This window comes from Pogona vitticeps, chromosome 1, assembly GCF_051106095.1.
Source record: "Pogona vitticeps strain Pit_001003342236 chromosome 1, PviZW2.1, whole genome shotgun sequence".
NCBI lineage: Eukaryota > Metazoa > Chordata > Lepidosauria > Squamata > Agamidae > Pogona > Pogona vitticeps.
Genome location: NC_135783.1, coordinates 236998178 through 237018078, shown reverse-complemented (window position 1 = coordinate 237018078; position 19901 = coordinate 236998178). Strand labels below are relative to the sequence as shown.

At 38.1% G+C, this 19901-nt stretch overlaps 1 protein-coding gene across 1 annotated transcript in view; it reads right to left on the bottom strand.

Annotated features, from left to right (window-relative positions):
• CNTNAP5 (contactin associated protein family member 5) overlaps nt 1-19901 on the bottom strand; it is a 491198-nt gene that overhangs the window by 377519 nt on the left and 93778 nt on the right. The window contains exon 2 of the mRNA XM_020805439.3: nt 11330-11440. Within this exon, the coding sequence (XP_020661098.3) occupies nt 11330-11440 (111 nt within the window). The remainder of the gene's footprint in view (nt 1-11329; nt 11441-19901) is intronic.

Genomic DNA, 19901 nt, shown 5'->3' with positions numbered 1-19901 from the left:
TTTGATTTCAGTTTAACTTCCAAAGTATTTCATTGTTTAAATAACACTTAAACTGAGTTACCCTACAGTTACTCAAAAAAACAAACTCACTTGGCTAATTCTACTTACTTCTAAATGTTATTGTTGGTTTCTGGAGGCAATTGGGAAGAAGGTAGAAGAGTTATGTTAAGGCTAAAGAGGTTTCTCATGGGAAGTTTAGATATTCCTAGACACAATTAAGTTTCGGTGATCCAGGAGAATTAGAATTTCTGTTTTAATTAAAATACCAAGCTGAATAGCTGAAGTGTTATTATGTACCATTCTCAACATTCTCTTCATTGTTTTCCAGCTCAGAGATATTAAACTTAGATCACCAACAATAAGAGTTTAGTTGCTAGTTATTTTAAGCAAATGGCATTTTAAAGTAAGTTACTTGAATGAAAAGTACATTATGCAACGAATGGGAGCACAATTACTTAGCACAAACTGTTTCATACTATAGTCACTTATTTTCAGATTGGCTGGTGCATTCCTGCTAGAGTCTCCTTTTAACACTCAGATCAAATGTACAAAATCTGAGGGATATGGATGAAAGAGGATTTAATTTAAAACACACAGTCTATTTCAATTCAAAATAAGTTAAACAAAAGTGAATACTCTTTATCAAATATGTTTTTGCATATAATAACCCACTTCAGGAGACATCTACAGTATGGGTTGTTACAGAATCATAGAATTATAGAATCGTAAAATAATTGAGTTGGAAGGGGCCTATAAGGTCATCGAGTCCAACCCTCTGCTCAATTCAGGAATCCAAATCAAAGCAAATCTGACAGATGGTTGTCTAATTTTCTCACGAATGCCTCCAACGTTGGAGCGCTCACCACCTCTTGAGGCAATTGGTTCCATTGCCATACTGCTCTAACAGTTAAGAGATTTTTCCTGATATTCAGCCTAAATATGGTTTCCTGTAATTTTAGCCCATTAGTATGTATCCTGAACCCTGGGAAGATTGAGATCCTGCCCTTCTTCTGTATGACTATCTTTCAGGTATTTGAAAAGTGCTATCCTATCTCCTAACATGCCAAGTTATTTCAGTCTTTTCTCATAGGGCCTGGTTTCTAGAACCCTGATCATCCTTGTTGCCCTCCTCTGAACTTGTTCCAGTTTGTTGGTATCCTTCTTAAGTGTGGTATCCATACAGTACTGAAGATGAGGCTAAACAGCGTCAAATAGAGGGGGCCTAGTACTTAATGGGATTTGGATGCTATACTTATGTTAATGCAGCTTAAAGTATTTATTTATTTATTTATTTATTTATTTATTTATCTATTTATTTATTTATTTATTTATTTATTTATTTATTTATTTTTACCCCACCAAATATTTTAACCTCATCTTTCTCCTTAAAAAAGACCCAAGGCGGCTTACATGATTGAAAGGCAATATTTAAAGCTGCAAACAATGAGTATACAAAGGCACCTCATTAAAGTTAAAGCAATAAGTATACAAATATTTAAAAGGAAAAAAAGAAATACTACTCTGAGAGATGGTAAACACAAGCAGTACTAATGACCCAGTCAGAGTAGTAATGCATAACAATCTATCTAAAACACTGAAGAAGCTACCTGGATGAGTAGCAAAACATTTCAACCTAATAAGAAAGGAATCCAGTTGCCATGACTCAACTTCCAGAATCCATCTAAAACTCACACTCACATAACCAGTCACTGAGGGGGAAAATAGCATTTGATGTTTTTACTCCAAGGGTGCTAACACAGGAAAAGACAAAATGTCAGCCCTTCAATTATTGTTGGATTATAATTTCCAGCAGTTTTAGCCAGCATAGCTGATTGTAAATAATGTAGAGTCTGCAGTCCAAAAATATTTGGAGAGCTGTTCTTTTTTCCACACCTAGGATAATCTGATTACTGGTTGAATACTCAGTGGGCAGGGGCTGTAAGCTCATTTCCCCACTGTGACTCCTAGGAAAGTCAGCCTATGCAAGCTTGAGCAAATTGCACAGTTCCAGAATCCCAAAGGAAGAAGCGAATGGGAAAACATTTCTGAGTGTTATATAGCTAGAAAACCCTGCAAAGGGCTGCCATACATCAAGACTGATTTGATTGTTGTTGTGTTGTAACTATTTTTTCTTGCTACCTTCAACATTTCCTAGCATATCTTTTCCCCCAGCAAATCCTGCCTTCTCACAATGTGTCTAAAATATGACACCTCCAATTTAATGGAAACCCTATGAATGAGTGGTCTCAAAAAAAGTCTTGTCATTAACAACCCAGCTAGCTTTTGCAACTGTTGCTTCCATTATGGCATCAATTAATGTTGTAATTGGCTATCCTCTTTTCCTGCTGCCTTCACCTTTTCCTAGCCTTACTGTCTTTTCCAGCACTGCCTTCTCACAATGTGCCCAAAGTACAACAGCCTCCATTTCATCATTTTTGCTTCCTGTGAGATCAAGATTGATTTGATCTAGACGTGACTGCACATAATTATTATCTCATTGGGCTAACACAATTTGCCTAAATACAAATGAGGAAAAAAATAAACATTCACCATTTAAAAATACATGAGAATTAAATCCTAAGCATTTTTTCCTTGCTGGAATGAGTTAAACCTGAGCTCTATTTAGTCATGAATTTTAAATGTAGAGAAGGAGCCAGGGTCACGCATCCCCCTCCCCTCACTGTGTTTCCAGAGAAAGTCTGCAAGGAATTTTGCTTAGATTTAGTTGAACATGATTACAAAGCTCCGTGCAGTCAGGAGCCCTGCCTTACCAGGGCTTCCAATATTGTACAGCTCTGTAAGTCAGTTCAACAGATTGTGAGTAAAACCTCTTTTGCAAAACTTCCTTAAGAACACAAGGAATGCAGAGAATAAAAGGGTGAGGTGGGGCTAGAGCATGTTTATAGTTCATAACTAGAGATGGGCATGAGTTTAAAAATGAATAACCAAATTTGTTCAAAGTTTGCTAATTTATCGATTCATTTTCATACAAATCAATGGCTCCAATGAATACAAGTCAATGAATGTTTAGCAATTTTTGATTTGTCAATTTATTTGGCTATAAAATGCCCCCAGGCACCTAGAGATGCCAGAATTGCAGGGAAATTTCCCCTGACTCTCCTCTACAATCTCTCCACGTTTGGTAAAGATTGGTTTTCCCCAAGCCAGCTGCTAAAGGGCACTTTCCTGAGGTGACCCACTCTGTGGCTGTATAACTTGGATGTTTGAAACCCAGTCTCCACCAGACTTGGAAGGATTGTAGAGGAGAGCCAGTAGAAAATTCTGAGTGATTTTAGTGTCTCTTGATTCCTGAGGGGAACTTTCCTGGGAGGCCCTCCTTGTGAGTGTATAACTCGTACATCTGAAACCCATACTTCACTAAACTTGTAGGACTAGTAGAAGAGAGTCAGGGGAGGCTTCCCTGAAGATTTGGTATCTCTAGATGCCTGTGGGGGGAATTTTATAGGGTTTTAAACAAAAAAACCCACAATTGATTCATCAGTTCAGAAACAAATTCATAAACTCACAGTTCATTATTTGTTGACCTTGACAAATCATGACTCAAAATGAATCAAATTTTTCTAATTCATGCCCATTTCTATTCATAATACCTGAACAGGAGCCTTGTATCAAGGGTTCAGGTTTAAGAGAGAGATACCTGCCATGAGCTCAAAATTTTTGAGGTGACTCAAGGACAAAACTATAAGTTATACTCTACCCTTGTGTGAAATTACCTTAACAGATCTGTTTCAGCTTGACAGTGCTCTCTGGAAGGCATAATCTGCAGCAGACAAAACCACGGGCATCTGTTCAAGCCTTTCCCTCCTTGCAGTTTCCCTGTACAACTTCACTTCACCCGTTTCCCCAGTGTCATGGTGTTTGAGAAACTAAGACTTAGAACAGTGATGGTCAAACAGCAGTCTGTGATTCCTATGGCCAAAATCTTCTTGTGAGGCTAAGCAAATGATGTAATTTTTAGATATAAATTGCCTCAAGGTAAGAAATCACTTTAGGCATTCTTAATGCCCCCAGCTCAGTAGGAAACCAATAATGTCAGCAGTGATGTCTTAAGTTAAGGCAATCAGCCTCTAAAGGCAAGATGATATGGGTGCATGTGTTCCCCAGAGATCCAGTGCATCTCTCGAACTCCTCCTCCCACTGCCCCAGTTTTTCTGACCAAAAAAGGACCTAATTCTTTCTATAGATTGGATGGGTAAATTCATCTTGTTTTCTGGTCTATTTCCGGTATTGGGGGGAGTTAAAGAGAAGAGGGGGGAAAACAGCCCTGGGCCTTTTGTCAGAGGGAGAAAATGTGGTGAAATTGCCTCCACATATTTTCAAAAAAAAAAAAAAAGAGAGAGAGAGAGAGAGAGAGAGAGAGAGAGAGAGAGAGAATGTAATAACTGCAGTGTGTTGGGGGCATAGACAGTGGGCTTCTGAATTCCATAGAGGGCCATGTGCAACCTGTCAGGCCTCTGGATTTTCCCACTCAAATCTAGAACCTTGATGAGGTAAAAGTAGTTGGAGAAAGCTTCCAAAGAGGAAACTATTATACATGAAAGAAAGATAAATAATGTTATCCATACATTTATTGGACTCTCTTATCAAACATTAATTTCAGAATATTAAGGTGCTTCATGCTTGTTTATCTTTGCTTGTTTTCATATTACCAGTATATGGTCATGGGAGAGGATAAAGTTTCACTTCAATATGAATTTCACATCTTTATGCCCTTTTTAAATTTTAAAACTCCAAGATTACATACTTTTGGCAACCCAAATGACCATGTGTTAAACATATTTGCAGATGTTGCCTATTGTCTTATCCAATAATTTCATTCAGTTACTAATTCAGTGGTCAAGCCAGCAGACCACAAAATTACTTACACCTCTAAACTGATGTATCAAAAGAGTGGTGCAGTTGAAAGCAGAGGGGCTAGATTAAATCATTGATTATGCTAATGGTATATATTCAAATATAAAGTGAATGTCATGTTTGGGTAGCCCAGTGTCATGCTGATTCACCAGATACTCTAAAAGTTACTGTTCAGACATATCAGAATGTAGGACTTTGCTGCAGCCTCATTTCAAGATGTTTGTAACCTACCATTTTTTTTCAAAAAAAAATTGTGACAGCCATTGTCACATCAAGCTTTTGCTGAGTAGAAATGCCTATCAGTCCAGTAATGCAGGATTTTGTCACTTGCACACAAGCACGGCTCTTGTTCCAGCAGTGGGTTTTCATGGAGATCACTGCTTATAAAATAACAACATTTGCATAAGTGATACAATCCCTGTTATTAAACTGGTGGAAGCTCAATAGACTATTGGCTAAAATTTCTCTGTCCCACCATAGAGAAAGATTTAGAATGGAGCTAAATTTGGTATCTGCAGTTAGATCCTGATTAAGACATTCATGGTAAAAACTGTATATCCAGTAAAGCATCTAAGTTTCAAGGTTGGCCTTACTCTTCGACAGCATGTGGAAGCATTTCAGGTGGTAGATGGCAGGGAAAGGAAAGTGGTAAAAAGGTATGGACGGACAGGTTTGGAACTGCTAATCGAGTTGGTCTTGAAAATGGAATTTGGTGTGGCAAAACCATTTTGTTCTCCATCTCAGGAAACATGCTGAGAGGTGGGGCTCCATCCTGGTGCTGCCAGCAGTTTCCAGGAACATCTCCCGGGAAAAGCTGGAACTGCCCGGTCTGGGGTCCCTCTAGAAATGGGGGATCGAAGGGGAGACCAGGAGACGTCTCTCTGAAGCAGCTGGTGAGCAACAGAAGGAAGAAGATTGGGCAGCAAACTGGTATTTCTTCCCTCCAAAAATTCACCCAAGCACAGATCGGATGCGAGAGCCATTTTGGCAGAGAGCTGTGAGCAACCCCCCCCCCGAGGAGAGGAGAACAAGCAATACTGCATTGAAAATATATAATAACAAAGTAAGTTGAAGCCTTTGATTTATGAACAACCTCATTAAGATGAAAAAGAAATTGGAGTGAAAATACTTGGCTGAAAGAAGATAAGGAGCAGCGAGTTTTACCTAACAGCCTGCTTCTTCAAAAATGAAACTGATTCTTAAACGGCAGGCTGGTTCAAGGCCAAAAGAGAGACAGTGAGATGAAAAATCTTTTGTTTCTGGAAAAAATCCCAGAGTGAAATACCACTGGACAGGCTTTAAGGAACTGAAATTTTGTGAATGCTGTTTAGCCTGGACCTTTCTCCCTAGACTGTGTAGGGCTCTGATAACACAATCTTGCTGGGTTTTTGGAGAAGGAGGAATAGGCTTTTAGAAGCAAGAGAATGAACTGTGAATCATCAGTGAGATGACACAACCGACTAGACTGAGGAGCTAGGAAAACCAGGACTGGAGTTTTCTTTCTTTCTTTTATTGAATCTTTGGATTAATGGAAAGAACATTAGATGGATTATAAGGATATCTACTGGAGAGACTGACCCTCTGTGTCTGCTGTTTAGTCTGGATTTTTTTTTTTTTTTGGCTGGACTGTGTGGGTCTCTGATAATATTGCCATGGTTGTAATTTAAATTATTGGGCTAAAGTTGATTTATATACTATAATATCTGTGTAAGGAAGGGAGGAAGAATCTAGGGGAGGTTTATGATTGTGGGTTTTGTTTTGTTGATAAAATAGTGGAAACTTCAGAAATATATTTGAGGGCTGACCACTTTGGTTAAGGATATAGTATTATTTATACAGACCCTACTCATCGGAAAGATTGAAATGGCATCCCAAAAATTAAAATATCAAAAGTTGGGGACTTCGTCCAATTTCAAAATTTGGGAATAGGGGCACAAAAATCAGATAAAGAATGGCAGGCTACCATGCAAAAGATAATAACAACAGGATTTCAGCAAGTAAATGAGCGTCTCAGCCAGATAAAAGATCTAATGAAACAGAAGTTATCAGATGTTAAACAACAGTTAAATGAAACTGTGCTAACTCCAGAACTGCTTTTATTGAGTACGATACCAGGTAACATAGATGGGATAAAGAGTTATCCAGTGAGCTATTTAGCTACTACAGTCAGAAAATGTTATGTTAAAAATTGGATTACTGTCCTGGATCCATCCTTCTCTTCCAAAAACTGGAAGAAAACAGAGCTATAGAAACAAGAGGAGTGTATTGAGGAAATATGGGAAGGGACGGAAATAGATACTCTTTCAGGCGTGCTGAATGACTGTCCAAATCAAAAGGAAATTGAACGATGGGATGTATTTTACAAATGGTCTCAGTTTCCTGATAGTGTTGGAGTAACTTAGATTTAAACTGAAACATAATTGTAAACTGATAGTTGGAGGGTAATAAACAGTTTTTTTTAAAAAAAGCAGAAAGTTGATTTGTTATTGAAATATGAATAGAATGGATGATTGCATACTCTGTGCTCTCCTATCCCTTTCATCTTTTCCTTTTCCCACCACTTCCTTTTACCTTTTGTATTCCCTACCCTATTACTAGTAATAAACAAATAAACAAACAAACAAACAAACAAACAAGCTAAGAGGCTTTCCCTCCTTCTCTCCCTTGGTTTCATCCCACCTTCCACAGCATAAATGGTCTCCAGAACCATGTCACAAACACAGGAAAAATGCCATTTTAAAAAGAAAATGAAAACTCCTGCATGCATGTGTAACTAAAATTCCTGCAAAGCATATGAGGTTTCTTCCACAAGTCCCAAAGCATTAATTATTTCTTCTTTTAACAACTCAAGTCTGCAAATTTAATGGCAAGTATTCATTATTTATTCCAGAGCTTACCTTATACTGTGTGAAAAACAGCAAATTTGGTTAATAAACCCTACAGTAATGCAGAATTGGGTCAGGCTTGATTTCACTTGGTGCTTCTTTCTTCTCATATATCTAAAATGGTTTCTTGTTTGTGTATGTTCTCCAGACTGCTGCTTTTCTATGTTAAACAGCTGCTGGCCTTCAGAAAGTAGATTATATGGAGTCTTATAATTTCTACTGTTCCTTTTTATGGTTTGAGACGCCTTTCAACAATCATTTTAGCAATATTCAAAACCCCTAGGAGGAATTCTGTGGTCAAATGTATGGTTCCAGGCAGTCAATTTCTATAGGAAATGCATCTCTTTAAATTGAAATCTGCTGCTGGGAGCTAGAAAAAAACAAGGGTATTGTTCACTTGTATGTTTAAAACTATATACACCTGTAGAAGTGAGGTAATTGGCATTATTTGCCTGAAGCTGCCAAAGCTACAGATCTTCAAGGAAAGCTTAGAAAAATTACTTGTTGGACCGTATCATGCAGAATTTCCCGGCTTGCATGACCACTATAAATTTTAGCAAGTGGGGACATACTCTGACTTTTTTTTTCAATCCTGGCAAATTTTGTGATTACACCTCGCTAGCAAATCCTTCCCCAAAGGATACACTTACTGGCATTAATTCAATCAGTATAAATCTGAGCTGTGAATTGTCTTAAGTTGAGAAGTTGGCGCAGGCATTTTCTATTGCACACCAACCATTATGACTTCCAGCACAAGAGTAAATGCCTGTGCCAACTTCTTAACTTGCCACAATTCACAAGTGAAACGGAGTTACGTTGGTGAGATTTTTCAGTTGGATTCTGGCCTATATTTTAGTGACATATTGTCCGTATTGAGAAGTTGTAGAATTTTTGTGGGAATTGTGGAGATCACTCCTAACCTTTGTGTTCAATGCATTATAGCATATAAATACGAAACCACTTATTTTCTAGTTCGGCCTTCACTTTGTCCCGAGCTAAGGAGGAATAGATTTTTTAGAAGCTTGATTATTTCAAAGCAAAATAGATAATGTCACTCATGTAGGTCATTATCCTTTCAACATTTCTAGACTAGCGTAACCCAAGGCAGCTATAGGATATGTCAATTTTCTGCCTGGAATTGTAATTCTGACCCTCTTTTGAAAATGACAAAACAGTCCATGTTATAAACTTATACACCTGCCAGCTTCCTTATTGAGAAACTAAATGAGAATGAAGCTGGCAGGTTTATTGAGTACCACTGAGAAACTAAGTGTTATCTATTGATAGAGACAACTGCTTCACTGTACCTAATGGAAAGTCTAGGCTTGAATGTTTATGCACATTTTAATGCACACATTTTAGTTATGCACTCTACTTTAATAATAATAATAATAATAATAATAATAATAATAATAATAATAATAATAATAATAATAATAATAATAATAATAATAATAATAATAATAATAATAATAATAATAATAATAATAATAATAATAATAATAGTGTGCTGTTAAGTCAGTTCTGACTTATGGCAACTCTTTTCAGGGTTTTCTAGGTATAGCGTACATGGAAATGTCCTTTCTTTTGGAGAAATTCTGGGACTGTGCAGCTTGGCCAAGGCCACATAGGCTGGGTCTTCTGGAGAACTGAACTCTCAACCTCTAGCTTGCCTAACTCACTGAGTTATCCAGCCAACTCTTCTGGAATATATATGTGGCCTCCCCCTGCCTCCCTCCCTTAAATATGCACTGTAAACTGCACAAATGTACAGATATCTGACATAAAATGTGTTCCCTTTTATTATTGTTCTTTAGAGGTGCAAAATGGATATTTCCGTATGGAAAAACAAATCTAATTAATTTCTTCCCCATTCCTGATCTCTATTTGCTGACTACAACTACGTCTGGACCGATTTTTGTAACGTCTTCATGGCTCTAATACATTTAGATCACTTAAATCGTCTTCCTATTGGTTCAACAAATTTAGGATGTCATGAAAAATAGCTTCCTAAGAGGCAACTATATTAATCTATTTCAGCATGCATGGCAAAAACAACTAAACTAAGATTAAAAATATTTTTTTTTATTTTTTGTTTGATTTCCTAGTAAACAAATGTCGCTTTCCAGAAAATTAGTTTGTTTCCCACAGTATACGTTATTTTAGATCTTCCCATGCTTGCTATACACACAGCTAACATAGATGGCAGCTGAAGAGTGGGCAGGTGTGACTGACCATTACACAGCCTGGGTATCGCCATCGTGATACATTCACAAGCTGATGAGCAAATGCACAGAGCATGAAATCAGTCTTGGAGCAGCCTTCTCTTGGATTGGTCTGAGCTGATTTTGGCTAAGATACTCATTGTGCCACCTGATGACACAGAGCCACCACTCAGTTCATGTCCCTAGAGTTCAGATGGTCATTCCAATCTCCATCTTCCATCCATAGCTTTTCTGTATTCATCCAGCCATAAATGTATTAAATGATCACACTACTAACGCCTGTAGAAAACCCGTGGCAATCTACGACACATGTAGAAAGCCCAAACGGTCACCTCTTGTTCCTATTCTTTAATATGTATTTTAAGGGAAAAAATGTGTAAATCTTTATTTCAGACTATAGGAATTCCCCATAAATCAATTATTTCCAGTCGTGAGTCCCAAACTGTTCTTGGACTAAAATTCCCCAAAGACATCATCACAAGAGGTATTTTGGAAAACATACAGAATATAGATCTAATTAAAAAAAATATGCATTCCATGGAACCCAAGCCAACAGGAAGCTGCTGTAATTTATATGGGAGCAGAAACCAGGGATTCAGAAGCAGACATAGACAGTAAAGGGTTGATTTGAGATAGGTTTGGGGCAGGGATGGAGAGAACATCCTCTGTGGATTGGAGCATGTTCTATTTTACAACCATTAGAATTGTACACTGAATCTCTAATGTTGTTTCAGTGACATGGGATCTCGTGTAGTATGTCCTTCTCACACTTCTTTGGTAATATCAGAAGACACACATACTATAGGGGACTCTGTAAATTGTCTCCTTGCACTGGGGGATTGAGAAGCAGGTGTGTCACCAGTGCAGGACAGTGTGCAAAGACAACATGCAGTAGTGGGTATATGGTGGCTTCTGCACCACTGAAGAATGTTAAGAATAGGACCTAGGAATTCCGGAGCAGATCATAAGCTTGTGCTTAATGCAGATATGGGGAACATGTTTCTCCCCAGATGTTGCTGGACTACATTCCCCTCAGCTCTAGCCAGTATGTCAAACGGGCTGAGTCCAACAACATCTGGAAGGCACAAGTAGTTTTACCCATACAGCAATTAGAGATTGGAGGAAAGCAGACCTGTCATCTAACTCTCAAAAGCAACATGGAGTTCTTCAAACTAGTTCAGTGAGTGAACATATATCCCACTTGCCATTGTAACTTCCTTAGTTTGTCTTGGGCTAACACTGCTTGTGGGATATTATGGAAGCTTCAGTGGGCTGAAGGATTTACGTAGAGCAGCTCCAATGAATTATGCATCACAGCAATATTATGTCTGTCAGTGATCTTACCATCCCGTCTGATGAGCTTTGCAAAGCTGGGGCTGTGACTGCTGGAGAGCTCGGAGGAGCTGTCAAAGGCTGTCGCAGGTAACGAGAGTACCAGTGGCTCCTCACAATTATCTACAGAACAAGAGAAAGTATAGTAGACATCAAATATAAAAGAAGTAAATCTAGGTGTGGTAGGGCTCCCCCATTCCCACCCCAAAGTTCTCTGTTCTCCTACATGTTGTTTACCAGTTAATGAGCTACTCCTAGAAGAGACAATGTTGATAAATATTCGTGAAGAAAAATTGAAGCACAGAAAGGCCATCTCGATATTTTACTCAGTTGGTGTTCTAATGTGACATATGGATAAGCTTTTAACAGATTTGGTAGAAGTTTGTGAAAATCAGCAATCTCCACTTTTCCTTTTTTTAACTTTCAGGGCAAACACAATTGCAGTAATTTCAGGAGACTGCACCCATAAAGCTGGAGCAACTTTGTGGGATAATGTGGCACTTAACATGGCTGGTTCTCTTGAGCAGAGGAAGGGTTTGTGAATTGTGTGCCAGTGAATGACATTTCTCCAGATGTGCCTCTGGTCAAGAGGCTACTGACGGTGACTCACCACACAGATGAGAAGGATAAGATTTATAACAAGCCCAATCAGTGTCCCTTGATTTTGACTGTGGCAAAATGTCTCCTCCATATGTTGGAAGGTGGGGGGAGGGGGAATTTAGGATTAGTTTGTACAAAAAAAAAAACTCCTTGTGGAGATGAAACTATGCATATTGATATATGAGTCAACACCCCTGTCTGCATTTTTGGATTCACCTTTGATGGCTATGGGGACTATCTTGATAAGTGACTGCCCTTCATAATTTCCTGCTTCATCATTGGTAACAAATAAAATGAAGTGTCCTCAGAGACAGTTGATTCTAGCAGCAGAGTATTTATTTCTGCATTTTAAATACAACTATCCCCCAGAAACTGAAAGTGCTCTTTATGGCAATCCAATGATTTGTAAAAAGCTAGTGAAGCATCCCTAGTTATATCCAACCCACAAATGCCAGACTGAATAAACAGCTGATCACAGCTTTTGGAAAACTCCCCATCTTAGGTTTTTATATCCACAGTGGCCATGCACAGAAAGCCATGTCATGTGCTATCTCTTTTTTTCATACTCTGTTGAACAAAGGCATGAGAAATAAAACTTGTTCAATGGACTATGTCATTTAACTATGAAAGATGGAGAAAAAAAAGAAAGTCTTCTCTAACACAGAATTGCACAAGCAATGGCCTACTGTGTGTTACGCAAACACCAGTTACATAAGATGCAGATTTGTTGCCTTTTTGAACAACAAAAATTAGAAAGTTGTTGCCAAGCACCTGGTGCCACTCCAACCCAATCTGGACCCATGGCGATATTTGTGCATTTCCACTTCTTCTGTGAAGGAGGAAAATAAAACATTCCTTTTTTTCCAGCTGCCAGAAGAAAGTCTGATTGGCTTCCTAAAGCAGCCACCAAGAAGGAGTGAAGGGCTTTAAAAGGGGTGTGGGCATACGCCCTGATTCCTTCTTTTAAAAACAGGCCATGTTTATACCAAAAAACAAACACCCACTGCAATGAGCAATGTAGGGAGTGCACTTCTACACTTTCAGTCCTCTCCCTTCCTATTCCCCGGATCTGAAATTCCTGTGCCCACAGGACTTTAATGATTTAATCAACAACTTTACAACAGGAAAGATCATTAATAGGGCAGACATGTACATCATCATTCATTTTTCTTGTTTTTTCTTTCGCTTTTCCCATAATGCATGAATGCTGGATTTAGCACAGGGGATTTATAGGGGCACCATTCCATCTTGTTAATGCTTCTAGGCTCTTTGCTCCATCCTATGGTTGCTCCAAAATGCACAAATATCCCTAATTTCTTTCTTTTACAACTGGCCAGAACCAGCAGACATCCCTACATTATAATTTCATCATACTGTCATCCATTATGAATCATGATATAACTGGGCAGCAAGGGGAAGGGGAACCAATTCCCTCTCTTTGTTAAAAGTTTAATCTTCTGAAAGCATTCCCATGAGTGAGCCCAAGCTGCCTTTGTTCCTTTTGAACCCATACTGCTTTATAATGCAAATGAAGTCACAGACAAAAACAAGTTTGCTCATTTCCTATTTCATTACCTGCCTACAGTCCTAGTTAGTACATATTGCAGTCGATTTCACTCAAGCATAAACCCACAGATTTTCACTGAAATCTCCCTTGGAGGAAAACTTGAATATATAATTAATGGCGAAGTCCTGCAGGTTAGCAAAATCTCAAACTCCACATGCATTTCCCAGCTCATATAAATATGGCTTTATATGTTTATATATAACGATGTGCTAATGCTACATTAAGGTTAAAGGAGTCAAGGAATGAAAGGCTTCAGGCTCCCCCAGTAACATTAATTCACAGCGTGTTTTGAATCAGATGACAGAAGTGAGTAGCTGGGATTTTATTTCAAGCATGGATCTGCTGAGTTATGCCAAGCAACTTTTGAAAAAGATACTATAGTAGGAAACCTTCTCTCTGCAGTCCATAAATCCATAAGGAGCTTATACGTATCAGACTTTTGTAGATTCATCCTGGTGAAACCTAGTAAAGTCTGGGTAACATGAGCCCCACCTTTATCCATTTCCTCCAGCTAGAGAAATGGGGAAAATTCAAGCCAATGTAATTACAGCAGCTTAACCTACAAACACTCTTGTGGCCCTCAACATGCGTTTGAATGTCTCTGGTAAACAAAAGCCATGAACATGCTCCAAAAATCTGCTAAAAACCCCTGCAAATGTTCAAATGTAGTAAAATTTATCCTAATGACAGTATTTCAATTAACTTGGAAATTTATCATGTATATTTAGTGCATACAGGCCAAATCAAAAGTTAATCCCAATTACAGTGTGCCCATTAAAATCCATGTACTCAGTGTGAGTACTAATATGGCCGCTATAAAGCTACCAAACGTATGGCCACTGGAGCTACGACTGCCATCTGTGTTGGTGCTGGAGCAAGGCTGCAGTGTATTAGCTTGTGATTCCTTCTTCTTTTTTTTCATTCTAAACTTTCAATGACTCAGGGACTTCAAGTTATACCCTGCTAATATTTTGTAAATATTTTGTTTTAGAGCTTCTCATAAACAATGTAAAGTCTTAAGCATAAATTTTATTCTTCTTGAATTCTGCTTCAAAGATTTAAGATTATGAGTGTTGTGATTGTGAACTAACCAGATTCAAGGTGCTGGTTTTTAACATAACAGTTTGGGACTTCATTATCTGTTGAAGTGTCTTCCCCAAAGAACATAAGCAGATGCCACCCAGGAAGGTCTCTTACGTGAGAGAGGTGAAGAAGGGTTTCCATGAGGAACCAAGCCTTCTCAGTAGTTGCCTCATCTCTTTGGAATGGGCTTCCAGTCAAGATCCAGCAGTCCCTTCCCTCTCAGACTTTAAGAAGATTTTAAAAACCAGGCTTTTCGAAGAAGCCTTCAGAGATAGTCTCCCCTGGCATTGACTATCACTGTCACCTTGTCTGCCATCAGTGTTTCTATGTTGTATTTTAGGTTTGTTTGGTTTAAAGTAGGGATGTAGTTTATTTGACTTCAGTGGTTTGGGTGGGAGGGTTCTTTTACATGATTGATAACTGCCCAGAACAGTGCATGTCATTAAAATGAGTGGTATACAAATTACTTGAATGAATGAATGAATGAATGAATGAATGAATGAATGAATGAATGAATGAATGAATGAATGAATGATAAATAAATAAATAAATAAATAAATAAATAAATAAATAAATAAATAAATAAATAAATAAATAAATAAATAAATAAATAAATAAATGAGCAAGCAATACATAGATTTGGATTATCACAGTGTGCACTTGTTTGTGTCTTCCATTTTCACAGCCCATCTTTTGCCATCTCTTTTTCACTCACACATTTGGATTTTTCTTTCTTTTTTAGACAAAATACCACAATTCACAAGAAATAGAACAAAGAGCCTAGAAACGTATCACTCATTAGTCAAAATAATTTTACACAGAAACCCAGTAGGAATATCCAAACCTACCAAGGCGCTAGCAAAATAAACTGAATTCTGCATGTTTCTAATCTTACAGAAAGTTCCACATTCCTGTGGAGCACAAGTTATGAACACTTCAGTCCAGAATTGAAAGAGGCAAACAGAGTTTTGTTCTCCTTTCCCTGCTTACCTAGGAATAAGAATACATAGTGCTTACCTTTGAGGAGACATGCATGGGATTTTTTTTCAAATTAAAAGTGCAAACATTCTGTATGAAAGCCAATGGAGAACAAGACTCCACTGAACTATGCTGCAGGGCTACCAAAAGCCACCCAGCCCCTGTCACCTGCAGCTCCCTCCAGCACACAGTAATGGGACCATATCATGTCTTCCAGGGTCATATATCATTACCTGCATTAGGTTGGCTTATAGATGGTATGTGCACGCATGCACACATGGTCAAATAAATAGAGATGTGGCAAGTCACACTGCTTCTAGAAAGAAGCTTAGTCAGAACTCTAAGTTCCACACTACCGATGTAAACCTGAGCTTGTTGCATCCTTCCATGTAAGGATAAAACAAAGCAAAGCAAAGTGTGCTGCCTATATACCTCCCCATAGTGCTTCAAGCACTCTCTGGGCGGTTTACAAATTAGTTATGCAGGCTACACATTGCCGCCGCCCGCCCCCCCCAGCAAGCTGGGTATTCATTTTACTGACCTCAGAAGGATAGAAAGCTGAGTCAACCTTGAGCCGGCTACCTGGGATTGAATCCCAGGTTGTGAGCACTATTTTGGCTGCAGAGATAGCTTCAGTAAGTGAAATGGAAACAGATAGCTTTATGAAGATTGCTTACATCCCTGTTCCACATATTTCATTAAAGGGGAGTTTTCATCAGGAAATGACCAGAGCTAGGAGATACATCAATATGACTTTTCTCAATGGACCCAAAATGAAATATTAATTGCTGAAATTTTGTTAGTATTATCAACAGAAAACACTGTCTGCATCCTGGACATATTCTGACTAGAAGGGATGATACTGTGGAATCAAATGTGTGAGCTTTTTTAATGCATTATTATAAAACATGTTCTTGACCTGGCCTAAATGGTATGCAGCGTTTAAAAATCCTTATGTAAAACAAGTAACAAAAATGCTAACTTCATTCCATTTTTTAAAATGGGAGTTTCCTGAGGATCTAAGCTGGGGAGTATTTCTTTTTGTACTATTCATTGCCCAATAACTAAGGAGAAGAGGAATGATACTAATCACAAACAGGAGTGACATGGTACCTATCTGGTTTTCCTTACTGACTTCCCTAGATATTTGTATCCAGTGTTTCATTTTAGTCTTAAGTCTTAACATCCTAGTAAATTTTGCTGATATTGCTGTAATTGAATAGAATGCTTGGTCTTGATTGAAACTGTAAATTGTTTCTAGATTGCTGAAAATATCCATTTTTCCAGGCCATATAAAATCTTTCTTACCATTGCATGCTTAACACCCTACTTTGTTTTAAAGGCATAAATGTGGCATTTTTCTACAATGCCTTCAACACTGTTTAGGAGTGCAATAAATCCCACATTTAGCACCAATGCTTTTTTTTCTCCTTCACTACTGGTATTTCCAATTTGCTAGCAAAATAAAAAAGATTTTACTTTTGGAAACTGACTGGGGCATTTTGTGGTTCAGTGAAAGGGAAAGGAGGGAAGGAAGAATAATTGTCATGTCTGTAACTCAAGGATATGGTTGACGTGCAACATCCATAAACCCTAACCAGCAGAATCAAATAGTGCTAGGATTTGCAGTCCAACAACATCTGGAATGTGGATAGGCTCTATATTTAGTTTTACCAACTTCCACTATTCTGTTTAAGGTCTTGCCATTTGTGCATGTGTGCCAGGGAGGGTTGGAGAGAGAGAGATTGTGAGGAAAGTGAAAATATGTCATCTTACTTTCTGGCAATGAAAACCTCTTTCTTCATCTTCTTACCAAGGCTGGCTTACCCATATGAGCAGCTGGGAAATCCATCTCCTAGTATATAATGCCTGTTTTAGAAGATGCAATATACTCACAGTGCCCTTTATTGATAAATACCTATCTATTTTTCCTACCATAATGCCAAAGAACTGAAAACAAACATAAAACCCAGCCCATAATATTAACCAACTAATTGGTAATTTTCTTCACTCTAGCTCTGACTTAGTGCTGAATAATGAACTAGATGGAAAAATGGCCTGGATTCATATAAGCCAGCATTTTCTATTTTATACCAAGGTAAGCAACTGTGCTGGCTGGATAGCTCAGTGACTGAGGTATCTCGCTATAGAGCCAGAGGTTGGAGTTCACTTCGCTGTGCCTCCTACAAGGCCATGGGCAAGCTGCACAGTTTCGGGATGCCCCCAGAAGAAGGGAATGGTAAATCACTTCTAAATACTATCTGTTTAGAAAACCCTGGAAAGGGCTGCCATAAGTCAGAATTGACTTAACAGCAAATAAGTATTTTATAAGCAATTTGTGGCCCTCAAGATATTGTTGGACTTCAGTCATACCTATGCCAGTTAGTGCTTATGGAAGTTTCAGTAAAACAACATTGCAGGTGGAAAAAGCACAGTTTGTCCACCCCTGTTTTAAACTTTGAGCTATAACTGCAGTTTGGCTGATCTACTTATAGCCATGCATTATTACTATTATGCACGAACCATGCAATCCATATGTATGAGCAAGTCTGGTGAAACTCAAGGAGGTTTAATCTGTAAAAAATATCCTTTATTTTTATTAATGAAGCACTCTTGACATAAGACATAATTATCAGAAAATGGAACATCTTTCAGCATGAGGGAGTGAGAAATCAGGAGATGGATATACTCAGTCAGACTGAAGATGATGGTCTAAACTTCCTGAAGAAAGAGAAAAACATGCAGGGACTGCAAGGATCTGTAAATGGAAGCTGAAATAATTTTTCCAGGGAAGATTCTAATTTAGAATGATTACATGATGTAAATCTCATGCACTGAAGATTATTTAAGATCTCTTTTATTCTGAGTGATATTTAAGTAAAAATAGCTAGAGATTATTCCCTCCAAGATATTTTGTTAATCTGCTTTACAATCCTTTCGATTTCCCTTAAAACTCTTACAGATCCATATTCTTAAGGAGGACTGTCTAACTACCTGAAATCATGTTTGAAAAAGCTATGCTTCTGTAAAGTTGATGAAATCTCAAGCAGGAGGGATATTTTTGGCAATTAAAGATTTCATCTTTTTCTCCTATGGATTTTTTGACTTGTGAATAACCCCTTGCATCAAATGGAAAGTATGGGAACCATGATACGGGAGAAGGAAATTTTCCATTACTGAAATCTCCCCCGGCCAGTAACAGAGGGGCTGGAGCTGATTACTAGCGATGGGGACGAAGCACGAAAATGGTGCTTCATCTTGCTTTGTGGGTTGTCAAACTTGATGACCCATGAACCACAAATTGCTCCCCCAGTGACCCGAGGAAGAACGAATCAATTTGACATTTGTCGGGTCTTTTATTTTATTTCATTGTTTTCCCTCAAGAGGAGGGAAAGCAGGGATCAAAGTGATCCTGTAGCACTTTGATCCCTCCTTACTTATATCCCTGAGGAACGGCTGATCCGCGGGGGCATAAGCAGATAGGGAATGCAAGGATGAAATAAAAGTGTTTAACAAATATCCTAATTTGTTTTTACATTCGTCCCCATGTCTGTTGATGATCCACTGAGTCCCTTTCAGCTCTGAAATTCAAAGGTGGTTATTATTATTATTATTATTATTATTATTATTATTATTATTATTATTATTATTATTATTATTATTATTATTATTATTATTATTATTATTGTTGTTGTTGTTGTTGTTGTTGTTGTTGTTGTTGTTGTTGTTGTTGTTGTTGTTGTTGTTGTTATTATTATTATTATTATTATTATTATTATTATTACCTAACAGCATCAATTTTGGGGAATGAAATGATTCCTTACTTCTGTCCTGCAATTCCCATGGCTTCTAGTTGATAAAAATGATTGTTACCAAGTCAGAAAAGGCACAAGCAACAAGGGGGAAGCCTTCCATTAAATAGGATCTTCCTCTGTTGGTGACATCATCACAAGCATATCTATGCCAACAGGATTTCAGCCAGTGACATCCTGTTGAGGGAGAAATGTCAGCCACAGCTCCATGAGTACAAAAGGAATAGTGGTTGTGCTCCTGGGCTGGAGGAAACCTGGATCTAGTGTAACTCAGATCTTCCATTGCTCTACCGTTTTGCCTATTGGGTCTTCTGCTTGCTGATCTTAGCCAGCCCAACAGTTGTGTTGGTAGATTCGTCTGTGACGTATCTCTGAGGTCAGCTGGCAGAAGAGGCTTTTGCTCATTCATATGCTATGGCAAGAATTTTCAGTGCCCTGAAAAGAAAAACGGTTGCTCATTTTCCCAAGATCAAGCATACATTGGTAATATATATGGTTGATGAAGCAAGGGCAAACCAGAATGTTTTGTTAGATTTAGATGTCC